General features: G+C 50.9%; 6 protein-coding genes across 6 annotated transcripts; 5 read left to right on the forward strand and 1 right to left on the reverse strand.

Annotated features, from left to right (window-relative positions):
- Nucleotides 1-2,593: 2,593 nt before the first annotated feature.
- Nucleotides 2,594-6,951, forward strand: BDW70DRAFT_136794 (GPI inositol-deacylase). The gene is made up of 6 exons (XM_073736929.1): nucleotides 2,594-3,626; nucleotides 3,682-4,531; nucleotides 4,582-5,944; nucleotides 5,989-6,154; nucleotides 6,199-6,425; nucleotides 6,474-6,951. Exons 1-6 carry the CDS (start codon nucleotides 3,042-3,044, stop codon nucleotides 6,703-6,705), a joined length of 3,423 nt encoding a protein of 1,140 aa, XP_073595652.1. The 5' UTR covers nucleotides 2,594-3,041; the 3' UTR covers nucleotides 6,706-6,951.
- A 973-nt stretch (nucleotides 6,952-7,924) lies between these two features.
- On the forward strand, nucleotides 7,925-9,520 carry BDW70DRAFT_168384 (sugar transporter family protein; the record flags this gene model as incomplete). Its single annotated transcript, XM_073742451.1, has 3 exons — nucleotides 7,925-8,116; nucleotides 8,171-8,845; nucleotides 8,903-9,520. 3 exons carry the CDS (start codon nucleotides 7,925-7,927, stop codon nucleotides 9,518-9,520), a joined length of 1,485 nt encoding a protein of 494 aa, XP_073595653.1.
- A 349-nt stretch (nucleotides 9,521-9,869) lies between these two features.
- On the forward strand, nucleotides 9,870-11,037 carry BDW70DRAFT_136797 (uncharacterized protein). Its single transcript, XM_073736930.1, has 2 exons — nucleotides 9,870-10,380; nucleotides 10,433-11,037. The coding sequence occupies exons 1-2, from the start codon at nucleotides 9,986-9,988 to the stop codon at nucleotides 10,437-10,439; spliced, it is 402 nt and encodes a 133-aa protein (XP_073595654.1). The 5' UTR covers nucleotides 9,870-9,985; the 3' UTR covers nucleotides 10,440-11,037.
- Nucleotides 10,546-11,037, forward strand: BDW70DRAFT_55379 (uncharacterized protein). Its single transcript, XM_073744271.1, has one exon. It carries the CDS (start codon nucleotides 10,651-10,653, stop codon nucleotides 10,906-10,908), a length of 258 nt encoding a protein of 85 aa, XP_073595655.1. The 5' UTR covers nucleotides 10,546-10,650; the 3' UTR covers nucleotides 10,909-11,037.
- A 190-nt stretch (nucleotides 11,038-11,227) lies between these two features.
- On the forward strand, nucleotides 11,228-14,065 carry rscE (putative RSC complex subunit (RSC8)). Its single transcript, XM_073736931.1, has 3 exons — nucleotides 11,228-11,516; nucleotides 11,670-12,157; nucleotides 12,210-14,065. Exons 1-3 carry the CDS (start codon nucleotides 11,423-11,425, stop codon nucleotides 13,683-13,685), a joined length of 2,058 nt encoding a protein of 685 aa, XP_073595656.1. The 5' UTR covers nucleotides 11,228-11,422; the 3' UTR covers nucleotides 13,686-14,065.
- Nucleotides 14,066-14,164: 99 nt separating this feature from the next.
- Nucleotides 14,165-15,631, reverse strand: BDW70DRAFT_136800 (uncharacterized protein). Its single transcript, XM_073736932.1, has one exon. It carries the CDS (start codon nucleotides 15,598-15,600, stop codon nucleotides 14,434-14,436), a length of 1,167 nt encoding a protein of 388 aa, XP_073595657.1. The 5' UTR covers nucleotides 15,601-15,631; the 3' UTR covers nucleotides 14,165-14,433.
- Between the last annotated feature and the right edge of the window lie 768 nt (nucleotides 15,632-16,399).

The raw sequence follows: 16,399 nt of genomic DNA on the forward strand, positions 1-16,399 counted from the left end.
ACACCAGGCGCTTGCTAAGAGAAGCGCTTGTTAAGAGAGAAAGGGAGCCGTTTCAAATCCAAAGTGAGCAACGGAAGGAGCGAGGGATTTATAAAGCGCGGCCGAGGGGTAACCACAATCAACGGCTCAGCGGGGCGGCGGGAGGGACATAAGGAGAGGCGCAGTCAAGTCTCCGCTAAGAACTAGCACAGAGTCCATCATCCATTCACGAGACAGATTTCGTGTGGCTGAGCTAATGATGTTCAGCTCTCATCTTCCTGTCACTGGGAGTTTGTGTCGATGATGGCGCGATCTGAGAGGAAGAGAAGTAGTTTCAGGCCGACTCAATCAAGAGTCCAAGTATGCCCGTTCATCACCTCGCAAACCTCGTTTTAGAGGGAATTCATTAATAGCAAATTCATGCCTCTCAACGGATCTGCTCAGTTTGCATATCATTGCATTCTTATTGGTCCTGCATATGACTTGCAGCGCGCGCTGGGGAATAAGTGTGCCAAAAATCTGCAGTGCAATTTGTCGCTGTGTGTACGATGTACGGTACGTCTATAAGGTGCGGGCATGAGGCTAACCTGACCACGACCTGTCTAACCATGTTCACAATCAACTCCTGCTCTCATTGCAAGCAAATTCCGCGATTAAACGAAGCCTGTCTTGGTATCTGGAGTCTGGCCAGCGCTGGACGTACCGCCAAATGCCACTGCTACTGCCCATACTATATTGCACTAGACTTTAGTGCCTGAGGCTTCAAACAGATGCTGTTGCAGCAATGCTCGTTTCAGCTTGGACTAAACGGGGGACTTACCGAATTCTGACTGAGCACGAGAATTATATGGGAAGACCGGCTCCAATGTGTGTCGTGGATAAATTGTACCTTATACAGATGTGTCAATCATTCCGTATCCCTCGTTCCTGTACGAAACTAGGGCTCTTTATCCACCCGTTCGCGATCTGACGAAGTTCCGTCAAAGAAAGTTGCCCAGTGCCTACAGTATATGCCCTGGGTACACACCAAATACACCAGAGGGCTCGCTACGGCTTAAATGGATCCTAGTAAGTCGTCCTTGGCGGTGAAATGACAATAGTTGTGCGAAACCGTTCGTTCCCAGTACCAGCCACCGTTCCCTCGTACATCTGTATCCCCCTGCAACAGAATCGCTTGCGCGTTTCGACCGATTGAAGAGATGAACATACATTGGGCTGCCTTCGGTGAAGCCACAGATCTTTCCCGGCAGCCAATCTCGGCTAACTATCTGACCATCTGGACTCCGCAAACATAGAATGTAGGTTATCGGTGTTTGGGGCAAGGCCTAGTTCGGCTCCTTCCAGGAACCCACGTACGGGGCCATAAACATTAAAAAGCTGCTAATGTTAGCTGAGTGTCTTCTAACCATTTGTCTTCCAGACATAAAAGGAGGCTGCAGGATACTGCTCACCTGCTCCTACATACTATAAGAATGAATGCGTTCATTCTAAGTTAAGAAGGTAATCGCGCACATCTCAATAACCTCCCTGAGTGAGCCCTATTGTGTGAGCCTGGTGCAACTTCGTGAACCTTGGGTGGCATCACAAGGACTATGACAGTGTTTGTCAAGGAGTTATAAGTCATCTTAGATCTTAGTGAACTAACCAACTATGGCTTTGCATCTGTATTGAATAAACGGGAGAGATTCAACTCTGTGATATCCTAAGAGCGACGAAAACAGCAAGACCGACGCTTGAAGGAATAATAACAAATAGATCTGTCCTAATGGTTGCAGCTAAACCCGCATTTCGAATGTCGTGGAAGGTCCTGTAACGGACGGAGTACTGGGGAGAGCTCGAGGGATAGGGATCTCCGATGATGACGAGTTCGGAGTCAGGGGTAGGGTTTGCTGTGTTATGAGAATGCAGCCTAGGCGATATTGTTGAAAAGGAGAGAAGGAACGGGCAAACTGGAGTAATATTAACGCCAGTTGATAGGGCAGAATGCGGGGCGGGCTTGTGTTCAAAGGCTGTAAGCAGTATCAAAATGAAAACCGGGGCTCATATAGTAGAGGTCCCCAGGTTGTGAAGGGATGCCGAATGGGCTGCATTCAGAGTATATGACCCTGAAGTCATTGGGCCGACCTCATCTGGCTATCGACGATGCGCTGGATTATTTTGAGTATGAACTTTACATGCAGATTTGAGGTAAATGATCGGTTTTCTAGGCTTCTCGTACTGTTTTAAACAGGTACAGAGTATCAAGGCTTCACATTTTAATCAACCTGCTGAGCTTGGAAGTGTGTGGGCAATGAGTGATTAGTCATTGGCACTTGACGGCTGCCAGCCCTGTTGTTAAATATGGTGTTGGGATGATTAGGTGCAGCATGAGAATACATATACCTATACGATGTAGTGCCATATTAAGGCAACCGGCCAATCAACTCCTCCTTTAAGAATAAAGCAGTTTCTTCAAAGGATATAGGCATTTCTTTGTGCTGTACTTTCTACGTAGCTGTCTACACAGTATTTGGTAGAAAGTTTAGATAGCAGGCCGCCAAGACCAACGCAACCAGAGACATTGGATGATACTCGCTCGAGATTTTGGCCGAATTACGACGACTTCGCCGACAAATCCGGCTTCGCGCTCCTCCGCGCTCCCTATCTCGATTTCTCCTCCACGCTCGCTCGTTGCGTTGCTGCGTTTCCGATTCTCTCACCTGATTCTTCCTTCTCGCCTATTGTTGTGTGCTTTGCATCGCGCACATCTCCGGTCGGCCCGTCGCTCGTTACCTCGTCTGGAAGACGCCTAGGGGCTCCAGCTGCCTCCAGTTTTCCCCTGTCAACGACTAGAGAACACGAAACTTGGAGTTCGGCCGTCAAGCTCGCTGTCCAATCGTTCCCCGAGACTGACCAGGTGCTGGGAGTCGCCCCAGATTCTGTGCGCAAGCGCATTCCTGAGTCGACCTCCTGTACCCCTTGCCGTTTTCGTCAGGAACCAACCACAGCGGAATCGGTCTGCAATCACTAATCTGCCCAATCGTCCCCTGCGTCCTGGATGAGTATAGGTTCTGCCTCTTCAAATGCACAGACGCTCGTCTGGCTCCTCGCCTGACGCGGATGACGCCGAAGACTCCTTGGCATCGCGAAGCAGTGAACCCAGTCATGGCTGTGAACCTCCAGAGAAGCCACTCCCCGAGATAGCTAGAACCGGGACCAGTATCGATCTTCGCCGAGACACCAACGGCAAATCAACGCCGCGCTCGAGAAATTCTAGTACGTGGAGGACGCTCTCTTCGGCCACTACGACCTGGGCATCGCACGATCCTCCTCGATACCCAGCCGTCATGCTAACTCCGCAGCGTCTTGCTATCGAGGCGTCGCCCGACTCACCTCACCGGTCGCGACTTGCCCGCCTTCGCAGTCCTTGGTCATGTTCTATTTTGACGGCTCTCACTACAATCCTCGCCTGCGTTTTCCTCTTCTCCATTGTCCGTTCATTCTCCGCTCTTCAGACGGGAAGCGATGGTTGCGGGGTGCCCGTTATGAGCCCAACCTTTCTGCGCATGGTGGGGTTTGATACGGAGCATACGCGGTTTGCGAGTAAATATAACCTCTTTCTGTACAGGGAGGAGGGTGTGGATCCGTACAACCATGAGAATTTGGGAGTAAGCCGCTCATGCTTGGCCATTTGTTTTCAAGCTAACTTTGGCTTCCTATTAGTTGAACGGCGCCCCCGTCCTGTTTTTACCCGGCAATGCAGGAAGCTACCGTCAGGTTCGATCGTTAGCCGCTGAAGCCTCGAGACATTACGCGCAAGTGGTCCAGCACGACCAGGAGCGATTAAGGGCCGGAACCCGAAGCCTGGATTTCTTCATGATCGACTTCAATGAGGATATGGCAGCTTTTCATGGACAAACCTTGCTGGATCAAGCCGAATACGTGAATGAAGCGGTGGCATACATACTGTCGTTATACCATGACCCTCGGCGAACGCGAAGAGATGCCGATCTTCCAGATCCCAGCTCCGTGATACTTATTGGACACTCGATGGGAGGAATTGTTGCACGTACCGCGTTGACTATGGCGAACTATCAGGAGAACTCAGTAAACACCATCATCACAATGTCCGCACCTCACGCCAAAGCCCCGGTTTCGTTCGATTCGGACATTGTCCACACTTACAAGCAGATCAATGATTACTGGCGCGAGGCGTACTCCCAGACATGGGCAAACAATAACCCTTTGTGGCATGTGACGCTTATCTCCATTGCCGGTGGTTCTCGGGATACTGTTGTCCCGTCCGATTACGCTAGTATTTCGTCTCTTGTCCCGGAGACTCACGGCTTTACGGTCTTTACCTCGACGATGCCTGATGTATGGATCGGAGTAGATCACCTTTCTATTACATGGTGCGACCAATTCCGCAAGGCCATCATCAAATCTTTATTCGATGTTGTGGATGTGCGGCGGGCTAGTCAAACCAAACCAAGGGCGGAGCGGATGCGGATCTTCAAGAAATGGTATTTGACAGGGTTAGAGTCGGTGTCGGAGAGGATGCTCACGCGAAATGGTGATTTCTCTCATTCAAGTTTTAGTGTTAAGTTGCTAACTAGCTTGCAGAGCCGAGCACCCTGGTTACACTTGAAGATCACACCAACACGATCCTTGCGCAAGGTCAGCGGCTTGTGCTTCGCGAGCTTGGTCACCGTACGGGACCTAACGTGCACCTTTTGCCAGTCCCTCCTCAAGGAGTCTCTGGCAAGAAGTTCACCCTCCTCACGGATCAGCGTTTGGATAGAACTGGAGAACAAGGAAGCTTGGAGGTCCTCTTCTGCAGCGTTTTCCCTCTACACAATGGGAAAGCTTCATCTATCTTTGCGTTGAACATGGATTCGTCCGATAGCAGTGGCTCAACGCGCCTTGCGTGCAAGAACGCCGCTGTCGACGAAATCCACCTTCCTGCATCGACTCGCACCTCGAAGAACGCGTATGACCGTGTCAGACCTTTCTCATATCTCCAGTACGACCTCGAAGACCTTGCAGAGCACCAGTTTGTGGCAGTTGTTGATAAAGCCCGTGTGCCTATGAAGGGTTGGGCCATTGCAGAATTTTCTGACAGCTCAGATGCTCTAATCAAAGCCCGGATAGGCTTGGGTGGGCTTCTGAGTGCTGGACTGAAAGTACGTCTGCCAGCAAACAGGCCAATGCTGACTGAGGTGAGAATCCCGGCTCTATACTCGAGTTTGTTGGACTACAAACTCCGTGTCGTCCGTCATCGCCAAGCCAGAGACCCGCAAGAACTCTTTGCGCCCCTCTTGCGCCAGTCGATCGCAGACCCGCACGAGTCCAAGTTCTTCGTCAATGTTGACAAGGTGAATGTGAATCTGCATGGATTGGCGCCGTATATGCCTCCTCCTCTTCGTCAAACAAGCCAAAACGGAGTATCATTTCAGCTATGGACTGATCCGACCTGCGATTCCACTGTCGACATTACTTTAACGGTCGACATCGTCAGCAGTCTAGGAGAACTGGTGATGAGGTACAGGACTGTATTTGCTGCGTTTCCCCTACTCGTGGTTTCCTTGACCCTGAGAAAGCAGTTTCAAGTCTACGACGAGACTGGATTTTTCATTACCTTTGCCGAAGGTTTGGATAGCGCCTTGCGTTCGTCTATGCCAGCCCTATTGTTAGCAATGTCGCTTCTGGCATCTTCTCTTGCCACGTCAACCAAGCTTCCGACCGGTGACGATCCTTTCCACTGGGCAACGAATTCAACCGAGACGCCTATCGATTTTACGAAGAATGATCTCCTTCTAGGTTCCCAGGACGCATTTTTCTGGTTCCTAGTTCCTCTTTTCGGCCTCATCTGTGTTGGAGTTTGTGTCTTGCTCAACTACGTCGCTCTCATTGTCCTACAGATACTTTCCGTCGTCTATGGCCTTTGGAACAGCAAGTCCGGGTATATCAGGCGTGATGAAAAGGGGTGAGTGGCCCCGCCATGATTTTTGAGCCCTATTAACTGGCTAGATATCTTCCTGTCTTTCCTGCGCCGTCCCCGAGAAGACGTATGATTAAGATGGGTGTTCTCTTGGTCCTTGTATCAACCGCAATTCCCTACCAGTTCGCGTACTTGGTGGCTTGCATCGTGCAACTGGCGACTTGTGTGAGGGCACAGTGGCATGCCAAAGAGACTGTACGTAGTCGAGTCTCCCCGGTGGATTGTACTGACAGCAGCAGAGGTCGACTGCCCACTATAATTTTGCAAACTATGCATACTCGGTATTCATTTTAATGCTCTGGGTCCTTCCGATTAATATACTCGTTCTCCTGGTCTGGGCACATAACCTTGTTGTGCACTGGTTCATGCCATTTTCGTCGCATCACAACGTGCTGTCCATCATGCCATTTATCATTTTGGTGGAAACCATGACCACCGGCTCTATGATTCCCAGGGTCACCACACGGTACGTCTCTTTTCCACGTCTGGTCAATACATCTGCTGATCCATGCAGATTCAAACACGTCACCTCCGTCCTCCTATTCTGCATTGCGGTTTATTCGGCGGTATACGGAGTATCCTATGCCTACATCTCACATCACCTCGTCAACATCCTTGCTGGTTGGCTCGTCAGCATTTATTTCTTCCGCAGCGGGTTCTCCCTCCACCGGTTCTGGAAGATAGTTGAAGGGGATGAGACGCCCAGCACGCCTGAATCAGGAAGCCATATGAAGAAAAAGCCATGACCATGACGCCTTGCATCTCTTCTAACAGCACTTTCAGCTTCTATATGGAGTTTATCGGGAGCGTTCTTACTAATAATGTTTTCTTTGCTGCACTGCCGTATAGCTCATTTCCGTCTTGCTGCAATCGCGGTATATAGACTTGTCTGAGCAGTGGTTAATCGGTTAGGGTTGTCTGTATATATTGTTGGATCTGGATATAGATGGCTGTACCGATGCTAGAGCGTGCATAAATACATAATTACTTTCACTTCTTCCACATGGAGTCTACTTAGAGTCTGAAGATAAGACGATGTAACCCCGAATGGGGCTAGGCCGGATGAGGCAGGTCCGAGCTTATCCAAGTCCCACCGATGTCGGAATTCGATCGAACGTCAATGGCGACCGAGAAAAGACTCTGAACTTGAGGAAGGTTGCGCGACAAAGCCCAAAGTTGAATCCCATAACAAAGATATAAGCGTGAATTTATTGTACTTCCATGCCACCATGAAGTTCGACGTATAGAGGGTCTTGAGGCTGCGTTATCCAGCGTCAGGCGAAGCTTTGGGTTGATCTTGGCTGGGAAGCCAAGATGTGTCAAGGCGGCTCGGCATAGTAGTATCCAGGTGACCCAAGGCACTAGCGGGGCGTTATACGAGAGTACGAATTTTTTTGTCTATTTCAGATAAGTTGATATAGTGATATTTTAACGATGAGATATCAGTACTCCAGGTCACTTTATGCATTGAATTGGAATCACGCGAGAGGTCCCTTCTGTGGGGTGTGGACTGGACGCTGTCCCCACCCCCGATGACGGCTCTTCGTGGGGATGCGGAGTCTGGAGAAGACACAAAGAGCTGCCCGCAGAACTGCCAGTGTCCAAATTGTTGGTCTTCCACGCACACTCAGAGATAAAGCGGACAGTTCAGCTGGCGGACAGCCCAGACATGGGCCCAAGACAGTGAATCCCGGGATGCAGCTGTCGCGACGGTCTGAGTCGCTGTCTCAGCCCTCGTCTTTTGCAGAATGAACCGGGGCCCCAGGGACTGATCGGCGCTTCGTGGCACCTAGGTAGTACTCGGGCTGTTGGACTGTAGCGACCTGACCTGGTCTACCAACCTCTGCGGGGCTGCTTATCTTCCACACCTATATATCTCTGCTTCGTCTCCCCCTCCTCCTCCTCCAGTCGCAAGCACACTTTCCCCGCTCCTATTCTCGCGCAGCCCAGCCAGTTTCTCCCACCATGGCTGGTGACCAGGTTAAGGCCCAGGCGGGCCATATTGAAGCCCCCGAGGAGCACAAACCTCTCACTTTCAAGGCTTGCTTCCAGTACTTGAAAGACCGCGTCCCGACACTAAAGCCTCCTATGCGCAAAGCTCCTAACCCATTCAAAGCCTTGACGTTGCTGAATAGACAGCAGTGGCTGTTCTTTGCGGTTTGTCTTATCTCGCCACTAAATAGGGTCATTCCCTTTTTCTAACTTAAATAGGTGGCCTTCCTAGGCTGGACCCTTGACGCCCTCGACTTCTTTACTGTCTCCCTGACCACCTCTGAACTCGCCGCGGAATTTGGCAAGGAAATCAGCGATATTTCCTGGGGAATCACCCTAGTTCTCATGCTCCGCAGCGTCGGTGCGATCACTTTCGGCATTGCCTCGGATCGATGGGGCCGCAAGTGGCCTTTCATCATCAACAACCTCCTTTTTATCGCACTGGAGATCGGCACCGGTTTCACCCAGACTTACCAGCAGTTTCTCGCTGTTCGTGCACTCTTTGGCATTGCCATGGGCGGACTGTATGGGAATGTTGCGGCGACGGCGCTGGAGGATTGTCCCAAGGAAGCGCGCGGGATTGTCTCCGGTTTGCTGCAGCAGGGCTATGCATTCGGATATCTTTTAGCCGCTGCCTTTGCGCGTGCACTTGTGGGAACAACCTCACACGGCTGGAGACCGTTCTATTGGTTTGCGGGGTGTCTTCCTGTTCTGGCGATCGTTTTCCGACTCTTCTTGCCCGAAACGAATGCTTATCGGCAGCGCCAGGAGCTCAGGGCTGAGATGCCGGGCAACGTCACCTCTGCTTTTATTTCTGAGGGCAAGGTCGCGCTCAAGAGGCATTGGTTGCTTCTTATCTACCTTGTTCTACTCATGGCTGGTTTCAACTTCATGGTACATTCTTACTCATCCCTCACGTTTATTCAGGACCACGCTAATAGATGATAAAAGTCCCACGGCTCCCAAGACCTCTACCCGACGCTAGTCCAGCGCCAGTACGGCTTCACTCGCGACGCCGTAACAGTGACCCAGGTCGTCGCTAATCTGGGCGCCCTAACCGGCGGCACGCTCTGCGGCTGGGGCTCCCAAATCTTCGGTCGTCGATTCAGTATTATTGTAATCAGCATTGTCGGCGGCGCCCTCCTATACCCATACACCTTTATTTCGAGCCATAAAATCATGGCACCAGCCTTCTTCGAGCAGTTCTGCGTCCAGGGCGCGTGGGGCGTGATCCCCATCCACCTGATGGAACTCTCGCCAGGTTCCATCCGGACATTCACCGTCGGCACGGCGTACCAGTTAGGTAATTTGGTGTCTTCCGCGAGCTCGACTATCGAATCGACTATTGGGGAGAGGTTCCCGCTCCCGCCGACGGAGGAGGGCGAAGAAAGGTATGACTATGGCAAGGTAATTTGTATATTCATGGGCTGTGTCTATGCGTATGTTATTATTGTTACCTTTTTTGGGCCTGAGCGTCTGGGACGGGATTTTGACGTTGAGAATGATGAGGATGTGGGGGAGGTTAGGGCTGAGAGGGGTGTTGGTGACATGGAGAAAGGGCGCAACTGATATGTTTAGTCCTTGGGATATTCAGAGGTTTGAATTTGATTTCTTGGATAAATCTGAGTTTGGATGTGGTTACATCTGGTAGGGGAGCTATGACTTAATCGACTGGGTTGAATAACGAAACGAATGAAGTATTAATTAACTTGGGTAGCCATCAAACATGTACGACATCTCAATGCTCGGTCTCGTCAAGAAGCAGGTTGGTCGGCCCTTTCCTGGACATAAGACCTCACTTTTCTGGCAAGTGCTATGCAGGGCTGACCAGTGCTTAGATGTACATTGTATTAGAGGGTCAATATAGTGATAGGCCGAGCTACTGTTGGGATGACGTCATGTCATCCCCTCTTTCGACCTAAAGCCAGCCGCGACTTCATACTCATTTCGGGATTTCGGACACTATGTGTCGGGACTGGACATCGCAGATCCAGAACGCATAGCAATCCTCCACGCACCTCCTCTAGGCAAATAATGGAATCCCGCAATCCGAAAGACCACTCCAAGCACGATAACTCGGATGACCTTAGCCCAGAGACCAGTGACGCTCTCCAGCACCGCATATCACAACTCTCACTCTCGAACCCATATATAGAGAGCTCTGGTCCAGGCGAGTCAAAGCAGTCAGATCAACCTCAACCAGGAGAACAAGCACAGGAAGGCGCCAGCACTAGCAAGGGAGGGAGTTCAGTAGCCCATAAAATTAGCTCTCGCAGAGCGGACTCGGACAAGCCGGACTCAGACGAGCAGGGTGAAGAGGACAGCGATATCGAGCCTGAAGAGCTACTTAAGACTATACTTACTATCGACATGCCGCGAGAAGTTGAAGTCCGAGCCAAAATTAAGGGAGACTTCATCGTGAGAATCTTGTGAGTCTCTCTTCAGTGTCTAGGCCAGTGTATCAGCCCTAACGAGTGACAGTGCATAATTCGGAGCACAGACTCTTCCTCCTCGAGTCTCTAGGACCAGTAAAATCCGTACATATTCAGCTTTGGCGGTTTATCCTCCGGCACAGGTCTTTCAGTTGGCATCAGGCGGAGCATAGGCCCGAGAGTGTGGACTGCCTGATAGCGGGCTTATAACTCTGACGGAGTGCGTGGTCCTGAATATGTAGGGGCACGTTGGTCGTTATACGATCGATGTACCATGGCAGACGGCTCTATGTGTTAGTATTTTCAAGACCAAGCTCCTCGTTTACTAGCTCTAGCGGTCGCGGCTTTGCCCAAGTGTTTAAAGCTGCTTTGATTCTTGGCTCGCTCGATCCTGCTATGACAGATGAAGATCAAGAAACCAAGGGTCCCTCATCTCAGTCAACGCCACAAGAGCTTTTCACTCCACCATATCTCCTGGATTCATTTGCAATTTGGACCACGAGATCGGCTAAAAATGATGATTGATGAGATATTCCCTTGCTAAGTTATGGCTACATAATCGTGTGTCCAGCAAAGATCGGTATTTAACCTGATATGGTCGCTGTCCGCGCTTTCCTAAGAGAGGCTGCACATATCACGACAATTATATTAGCTGCCGGCCCAAGATGATAGTATTGGCCAATGCATATATCTTGACCACTTGTTGTAAGCTTCTGCCTGAGGCATTCACAGGCCTCCCTTTAGTGCAAATTACATAATCAATAGAAATGGTTAGCGTTGCGGAGTCTTGGCGCGAAGTCGCGACGAAGCGTCAAAGTCTCCAGCCTTCAGTTTCAGGTAGATCTGCTACACCAGCAAACTATCCTGCGATTCGATTCCGCCTTATCCAATCCTCAATTCTTCGTCTCGGATTGCTTTCTACATATTCAGCGCTGTATGCGCCTCTGGTTCATATTGTCCATCGATTTCTGAGGACAACTAAGAACCCTTACCTCGTTCTCGCGACGTGAAACCATCTCGAGCCTCATCAACCACGATCATGGATGAGAATACGACCATTCAAGGCGGCGTCGCCGACGACTCTCAACTGGCTTCTGGCCAGGATGCGCCGGGCGACGTAGTCAATGCCTCCGGTGAGTGTCTTCACTTTCATCCCCTGAGAAGAATCACATAGTCGGCGCATGTTCCCTTTTGGCAGTTGTGATCCTGCCTTTGTCGCGATCGCATCAGTCATCCTCTGAGATACACACACAGAGAGAACGCACAGCGAACTGACAATCCGTTAGATGCCCCCGCGTCACCGAAACCTAGGAATACCGGAGAAGAAGACGAGGAGATGGGGGGTACAGGGAATGAGACCAAGAAGGAGAGCGAAGGCAGCGAGGAATTAGCAGATGTTGCCGCACAATCAGGCGTTGAAGGCGGCTCTGAAGAACAGACTGCGCAGGCCAAATCATCGCTCGAAGCTTCGGCACGCTCCCACCTGGTCTCTCAAACACACGCAATCATCCTCCCTAGCTATTCGACATGGTTCGATATGCACACAATCCATCCCATTGAGAAGAAAGCACTTGCCGAGTTTTTCAACGGCAGGAACCGCAGCAAGACACCTGCTGTCTATAAAGATTACAGAGATTTCATGATCAACACCTACCGGCTAAACCCGATTGAGTACCTTACTGTCACAGCATGCCGCCGTAACCTTGCAGGCGACGTTTGTGCTATTATGCGAGTGCATTCTTTCCTTGAGCAGTGGGGCTTGATCAATTACCAGGTGAGTGATTCGTTATCTCATGGCTAGTGGCTATTCCTGATGTGCTATACAGGTGGATCCTCAAACGCGACCTTCGAACATCGGTCCCCCTTTCACAGGTCATTTCCGAGTAATCGCCGATACACCACGAGGCCTTCAGCCCTTCCAGCCTGGCCCGAATCATTTTGTCAAGCCGGGCAAGCCTCTACCAGCTACTGAGCGGGCGGCTTCTGCTACTCCCGCGAATAAGGCTGATCTGAACCTAGAGATTCGCCGCAATATTTATGATGACAAGGGAAAGGAGGTAACGCCTGCTGTCGAGGCCAGAGAAAAGCAAGCCAACGGCGAATCATCTGCCAATGGCACCGGAGACGCCACCAAGACTCTTGAGTCGGCGTCACAAGAACCCAAGAAGAAGATCCAGTGCTTCTCCTGCGGTATTGACTGCACACGTCTCCGCTTCCATTATGCAAAGTCTACTCCAGCCACCGGTACTGCCGCTCCGGATTCCAAGTATGATCTCTGCCCCAACTGCTTTTTACAGGGCCGAATGCCGTCCAGCCATAATGCTTCAGACTTTGTCAAATTAGAGGACTCTTCATACTCGAGGATCCCTGACCGAGAAGCTCCTTGGTCAGACTCTGAACTCCTACTCCTTCTTGAGGGTCTCGAGAACTTTGACGAGAACTGGGAACAGATTGCCAATCATGTCGGCACAAGGACGAGAGAAGAGTGTGTGATGAAGTTCCTTCAACTTGAAATTGAAGACCAATACCTCGAAGATAGCCCGGAGGTACGGGCTGGTCCCGGACGCGAGCCCGTCAGCCACACCGAGAACCCGGTCTTGTCTGTTGTGGCGTTCCTTGCTCAAATGGCGGAGCCCTCAGTAGCCGCTGCTGCCGCCGGCCGATCTGTAGACGAAATCCGAAAAGAGCTGAAGAAACAACTCGACAAGGCACCTAGTGCAGACGAGTCCCAAGACAAGGGCAAGGAGAAGGAGAAGGAAGGCTCCGCCGCCGCCGTTAAGAGTGAAGATTCCATGGACGTTGCCATGGACGTTGACACGGCCCGCGAGGAGCCAAGCACATCCACAGAATCATCCGACAAACAGCCCAAAGCCTCACTCGCCAACGTTGCTCTTGGTGCTGCTGCCGCTCGCGCCGGTGCCCTCGCATCCCACGAAGAACGCGAAATGACTCGCCTTGTCTCCGCTGCCGTCAATGTCACCCTGCAGAAATTCGAAATCAAGCTTCAACAATTCAACGAGATGGAAGAGATTATTGAGGCTGAACGCCGCGAACTCGAGCTCGCTCGCCAGCAGCTATTCCTTGACCGTTTGGCTTTCAAGAAGCGCGTCAAGGAGGTTCAGGATACGCTCCAGAATATCAGCCTCAAGGGACCCGGTGCCCCTGGTAATGACCTTCTTGCTGATGCCGCGACAGCTGGTATCAACAATCGGTATAACTTCCAGCCTGGCCCTCATGCTGCGGGGGCTCCTCAGCCTTTGAGCGCGACAGCGGGCGCAGACTTCAAGACTTTGGATCTGTGAGTTGGCTAGATCAGTTCGTGGTCTAGGCGCTGTGCATTGGGCTGAGTTTCGTTACCATGGTGTAACCGTGCGTACCGTTCTGGATTCTCATCCTATAATCTATTCACTTGCTTTGTACAACACTTGGCTACGGATGTGGAGAAAAGTTTACCGCCTTCGGGGCGAGAAATACATGAAACTCAAGCGAGGCAGAAAGAAACAGGCAAGATAGCGGGAAGGGGATTGTCCATCGTGGAATGACTGAGTTACATCCTTTCCTATTGTCATCAGGGTCAGGGCCAGGGTGATGCGATTCAATTCATACGAGTATTAGGAAAACTAAGGCGCTCTTATTTCTTGCTTTTGGAGTTTATGTGTTGACTTACTTATGCTACCTCGCTACGCTATACAATAAAGTATCATGAGTTCCAGGCTGCCTCTGCTCAAGTGAGTTCTAAGAACTTAACGTGTCAATGTAGACATATTCAAGACTTCCGTAAGTACAAAGTACGTATCATACATAGATTTATACAGGATCCCTCCATTTGCGTAAAAGTTCACTGGGAAATTGTGCATTCAGACTGAACGAGGGCGAAAAGACAGACAGGTAGAATGGCATGAGAGGGCGTACTCGACGCACATAGGTATTGACGTTCAACGGCCAGAAAGAAAATTGCCTTTTTCGGCATTATCATCATCACCCTCGTTATCTCCCTCGTCTAATAAAAAAATACTCTCACCTCGAGGGCTGGATGGGTGATAATGATCATCAGAGACGGAAGACACGCTGGCGTCTTCTTCGTCTTTTATGTTCGCCATGTTCGCCATTGAAGTCTTTTTCTGACAGGGAGACGTAATCGCCGCCCTGGTCGTCATTCGTTTCACGCAATTCTTCATTTACATCGCCATTGCCAGTCTCTGAGTCAACTTCCATCTCCACATCAAACTCAAACCCCTGCGGCGGGGCATACGAAACAGGCGTGCGCTTGCGAGAGCTTGTCCTTGACACAACCGGCTTTGCCAAAGGCTTTGGCTGCGACTTCGACCTTGACAGTCTATCCGAAGACCTCAGGCGAAACTCAGGATCCGAGTCATCAGTTTGGTAGTCGAATTCAGCTTCAGTTTCCGCTTCAGCCCCCATGTGCTCACGGCTGTCAGGGCCCAACTTTGAAGTCTCATCAGCAACCTGAATGTTGGTCTCAGAAAGCGGGCGGAATGAGGCCATGGTCAGGCGTTTCTTGCGCTGGCTTGCGAACTCGCTGTCCAGCTTCTTCGTCTCGTAGCCATATTCTTCCCATTCGCTTTGGTAGAGCGTTCGGTCACGCCAGTCGACGAGCTCCTCTGTTGTTTTGCGTTTCCCAGGTGGTTTGGGAGGGAGTTGCATTTCGGCGTTCAGCAGCTGAGGATTTGGCGATTCCCGAGGCGTTCGACCCAAAGCGGTCCAGCATGATAGTTCTTCGGCTGAGCTGTTCTGTTGGTCGAGTGCTTCGGCATGTTCATCTTCAGAGTCATTTGACTCCGCGGCGAGCGAATCCAGAGAGACGTCACTGATGATACTGTTGGAGCGCTCACGAGAACCTGGGCTTGGCGTGGTCCTTTCATAAGGTTCAGAGGGTAACAACGTTTGAGACAGAAGGGTCTCGACTTCATCGTAACGTAAAGGAATGGGGTTCCAACGCTTCCTGTGTCGACTGTCTTCCACTTCCAGGCTGCACCGTCGCGCTACTCCGATCCAATACTCAGAGGCGTTGGTCCTCATGTCAAAAGCGCGTGTTGCCCTTCTGACATCGGAGGCCTTGATAACCGTTGCGGAAGGACGACTTGCCTTCCCGTTTCTTCGGACTCTTGACGAAGCAAAGAAATGCGTTGCGTGGACTAGGCGGCGAGTTACAGTCAGGGCGATTTTATAGAAATCAGACACAACGTCAGCCGTCATTGACGGTGTCTCGCCTTCGAAGGCTACATTGACCCAGTTGTCTTCCAATCTATGACCCCCAAAATTCATGAAAAGTCGTTCTGAGAGCAGGATCCAGTTAGTCAGTTTGAAAAATGTAGCTGCATCATTGACATTTGGTGTAGACGGGCCTTCCTCAAGATGCGCCTCGTTTGCATGGACTGCGATCTCAAGACTAGGGTTCGATGTATCCTTTTGCTCTTCTGCGATCGCCGTCTCCAGTTTATCTGCCAACTCCTCATCAATAATCCACAGACCACCGTGCTTGGCTCTACCGGTCCTGTCTTCATCCCTCTGTTGTTCCAAGCAGAGCAATTCGGCATAAATGTCCAGTGTGTCACAGCACTCTTTGCTTATCTCCGCTGCGGCTGGGATATCACCCAAGATAGCTGTCCTGGCATGGGTATCGTTGAAATGCTGTCGCCGCACACCCTTTTGTAGGAGCCTTATATACTCCAGAATTTCAAGCTCTGATTTCGACTGAATCGCAGAGGCAATTTCCCTAATGCCCCCGCGACCTTTTCGATCCAAGAGCTCAAAAAAAGCCCGTTTCTCCTGTGGTGTCCATATCACGATACCATCTTGCGTTGTATTGAAGTTGTCTTCTTTGGCGATGGGTTTCTCTCCAAATGTCCGGTCGAGAAGCTTCTTGTACGACTCAATGGAGTCTTCTGACAGTGATGCGCGTAACTTATTTAGTGCCCTAGCGCGTGGTCCTCGCGCTACTCTTGGTCTAACAAAAGGAGTATCCGATAGTTCGTCATCGTCCTCCGAGTGGACG

This window comes from Aspergillus foveolatus (assembly GCF_047715535.1).
Source record: "Aspergillus foveolatus strain CBS 279.81 unplaced genomic scaffold BDW70scaffold_26, whole genome shotgun sequence".
In the NCBI taxonomy this organism is placed as follows: domain Eukaryota; kingdom Fungi; phylum Ascomycota; class Eurotiomycetes; order Eurotiales; family Aspergillaceae; genus Aspergillus; species Aspergillus foveolatus.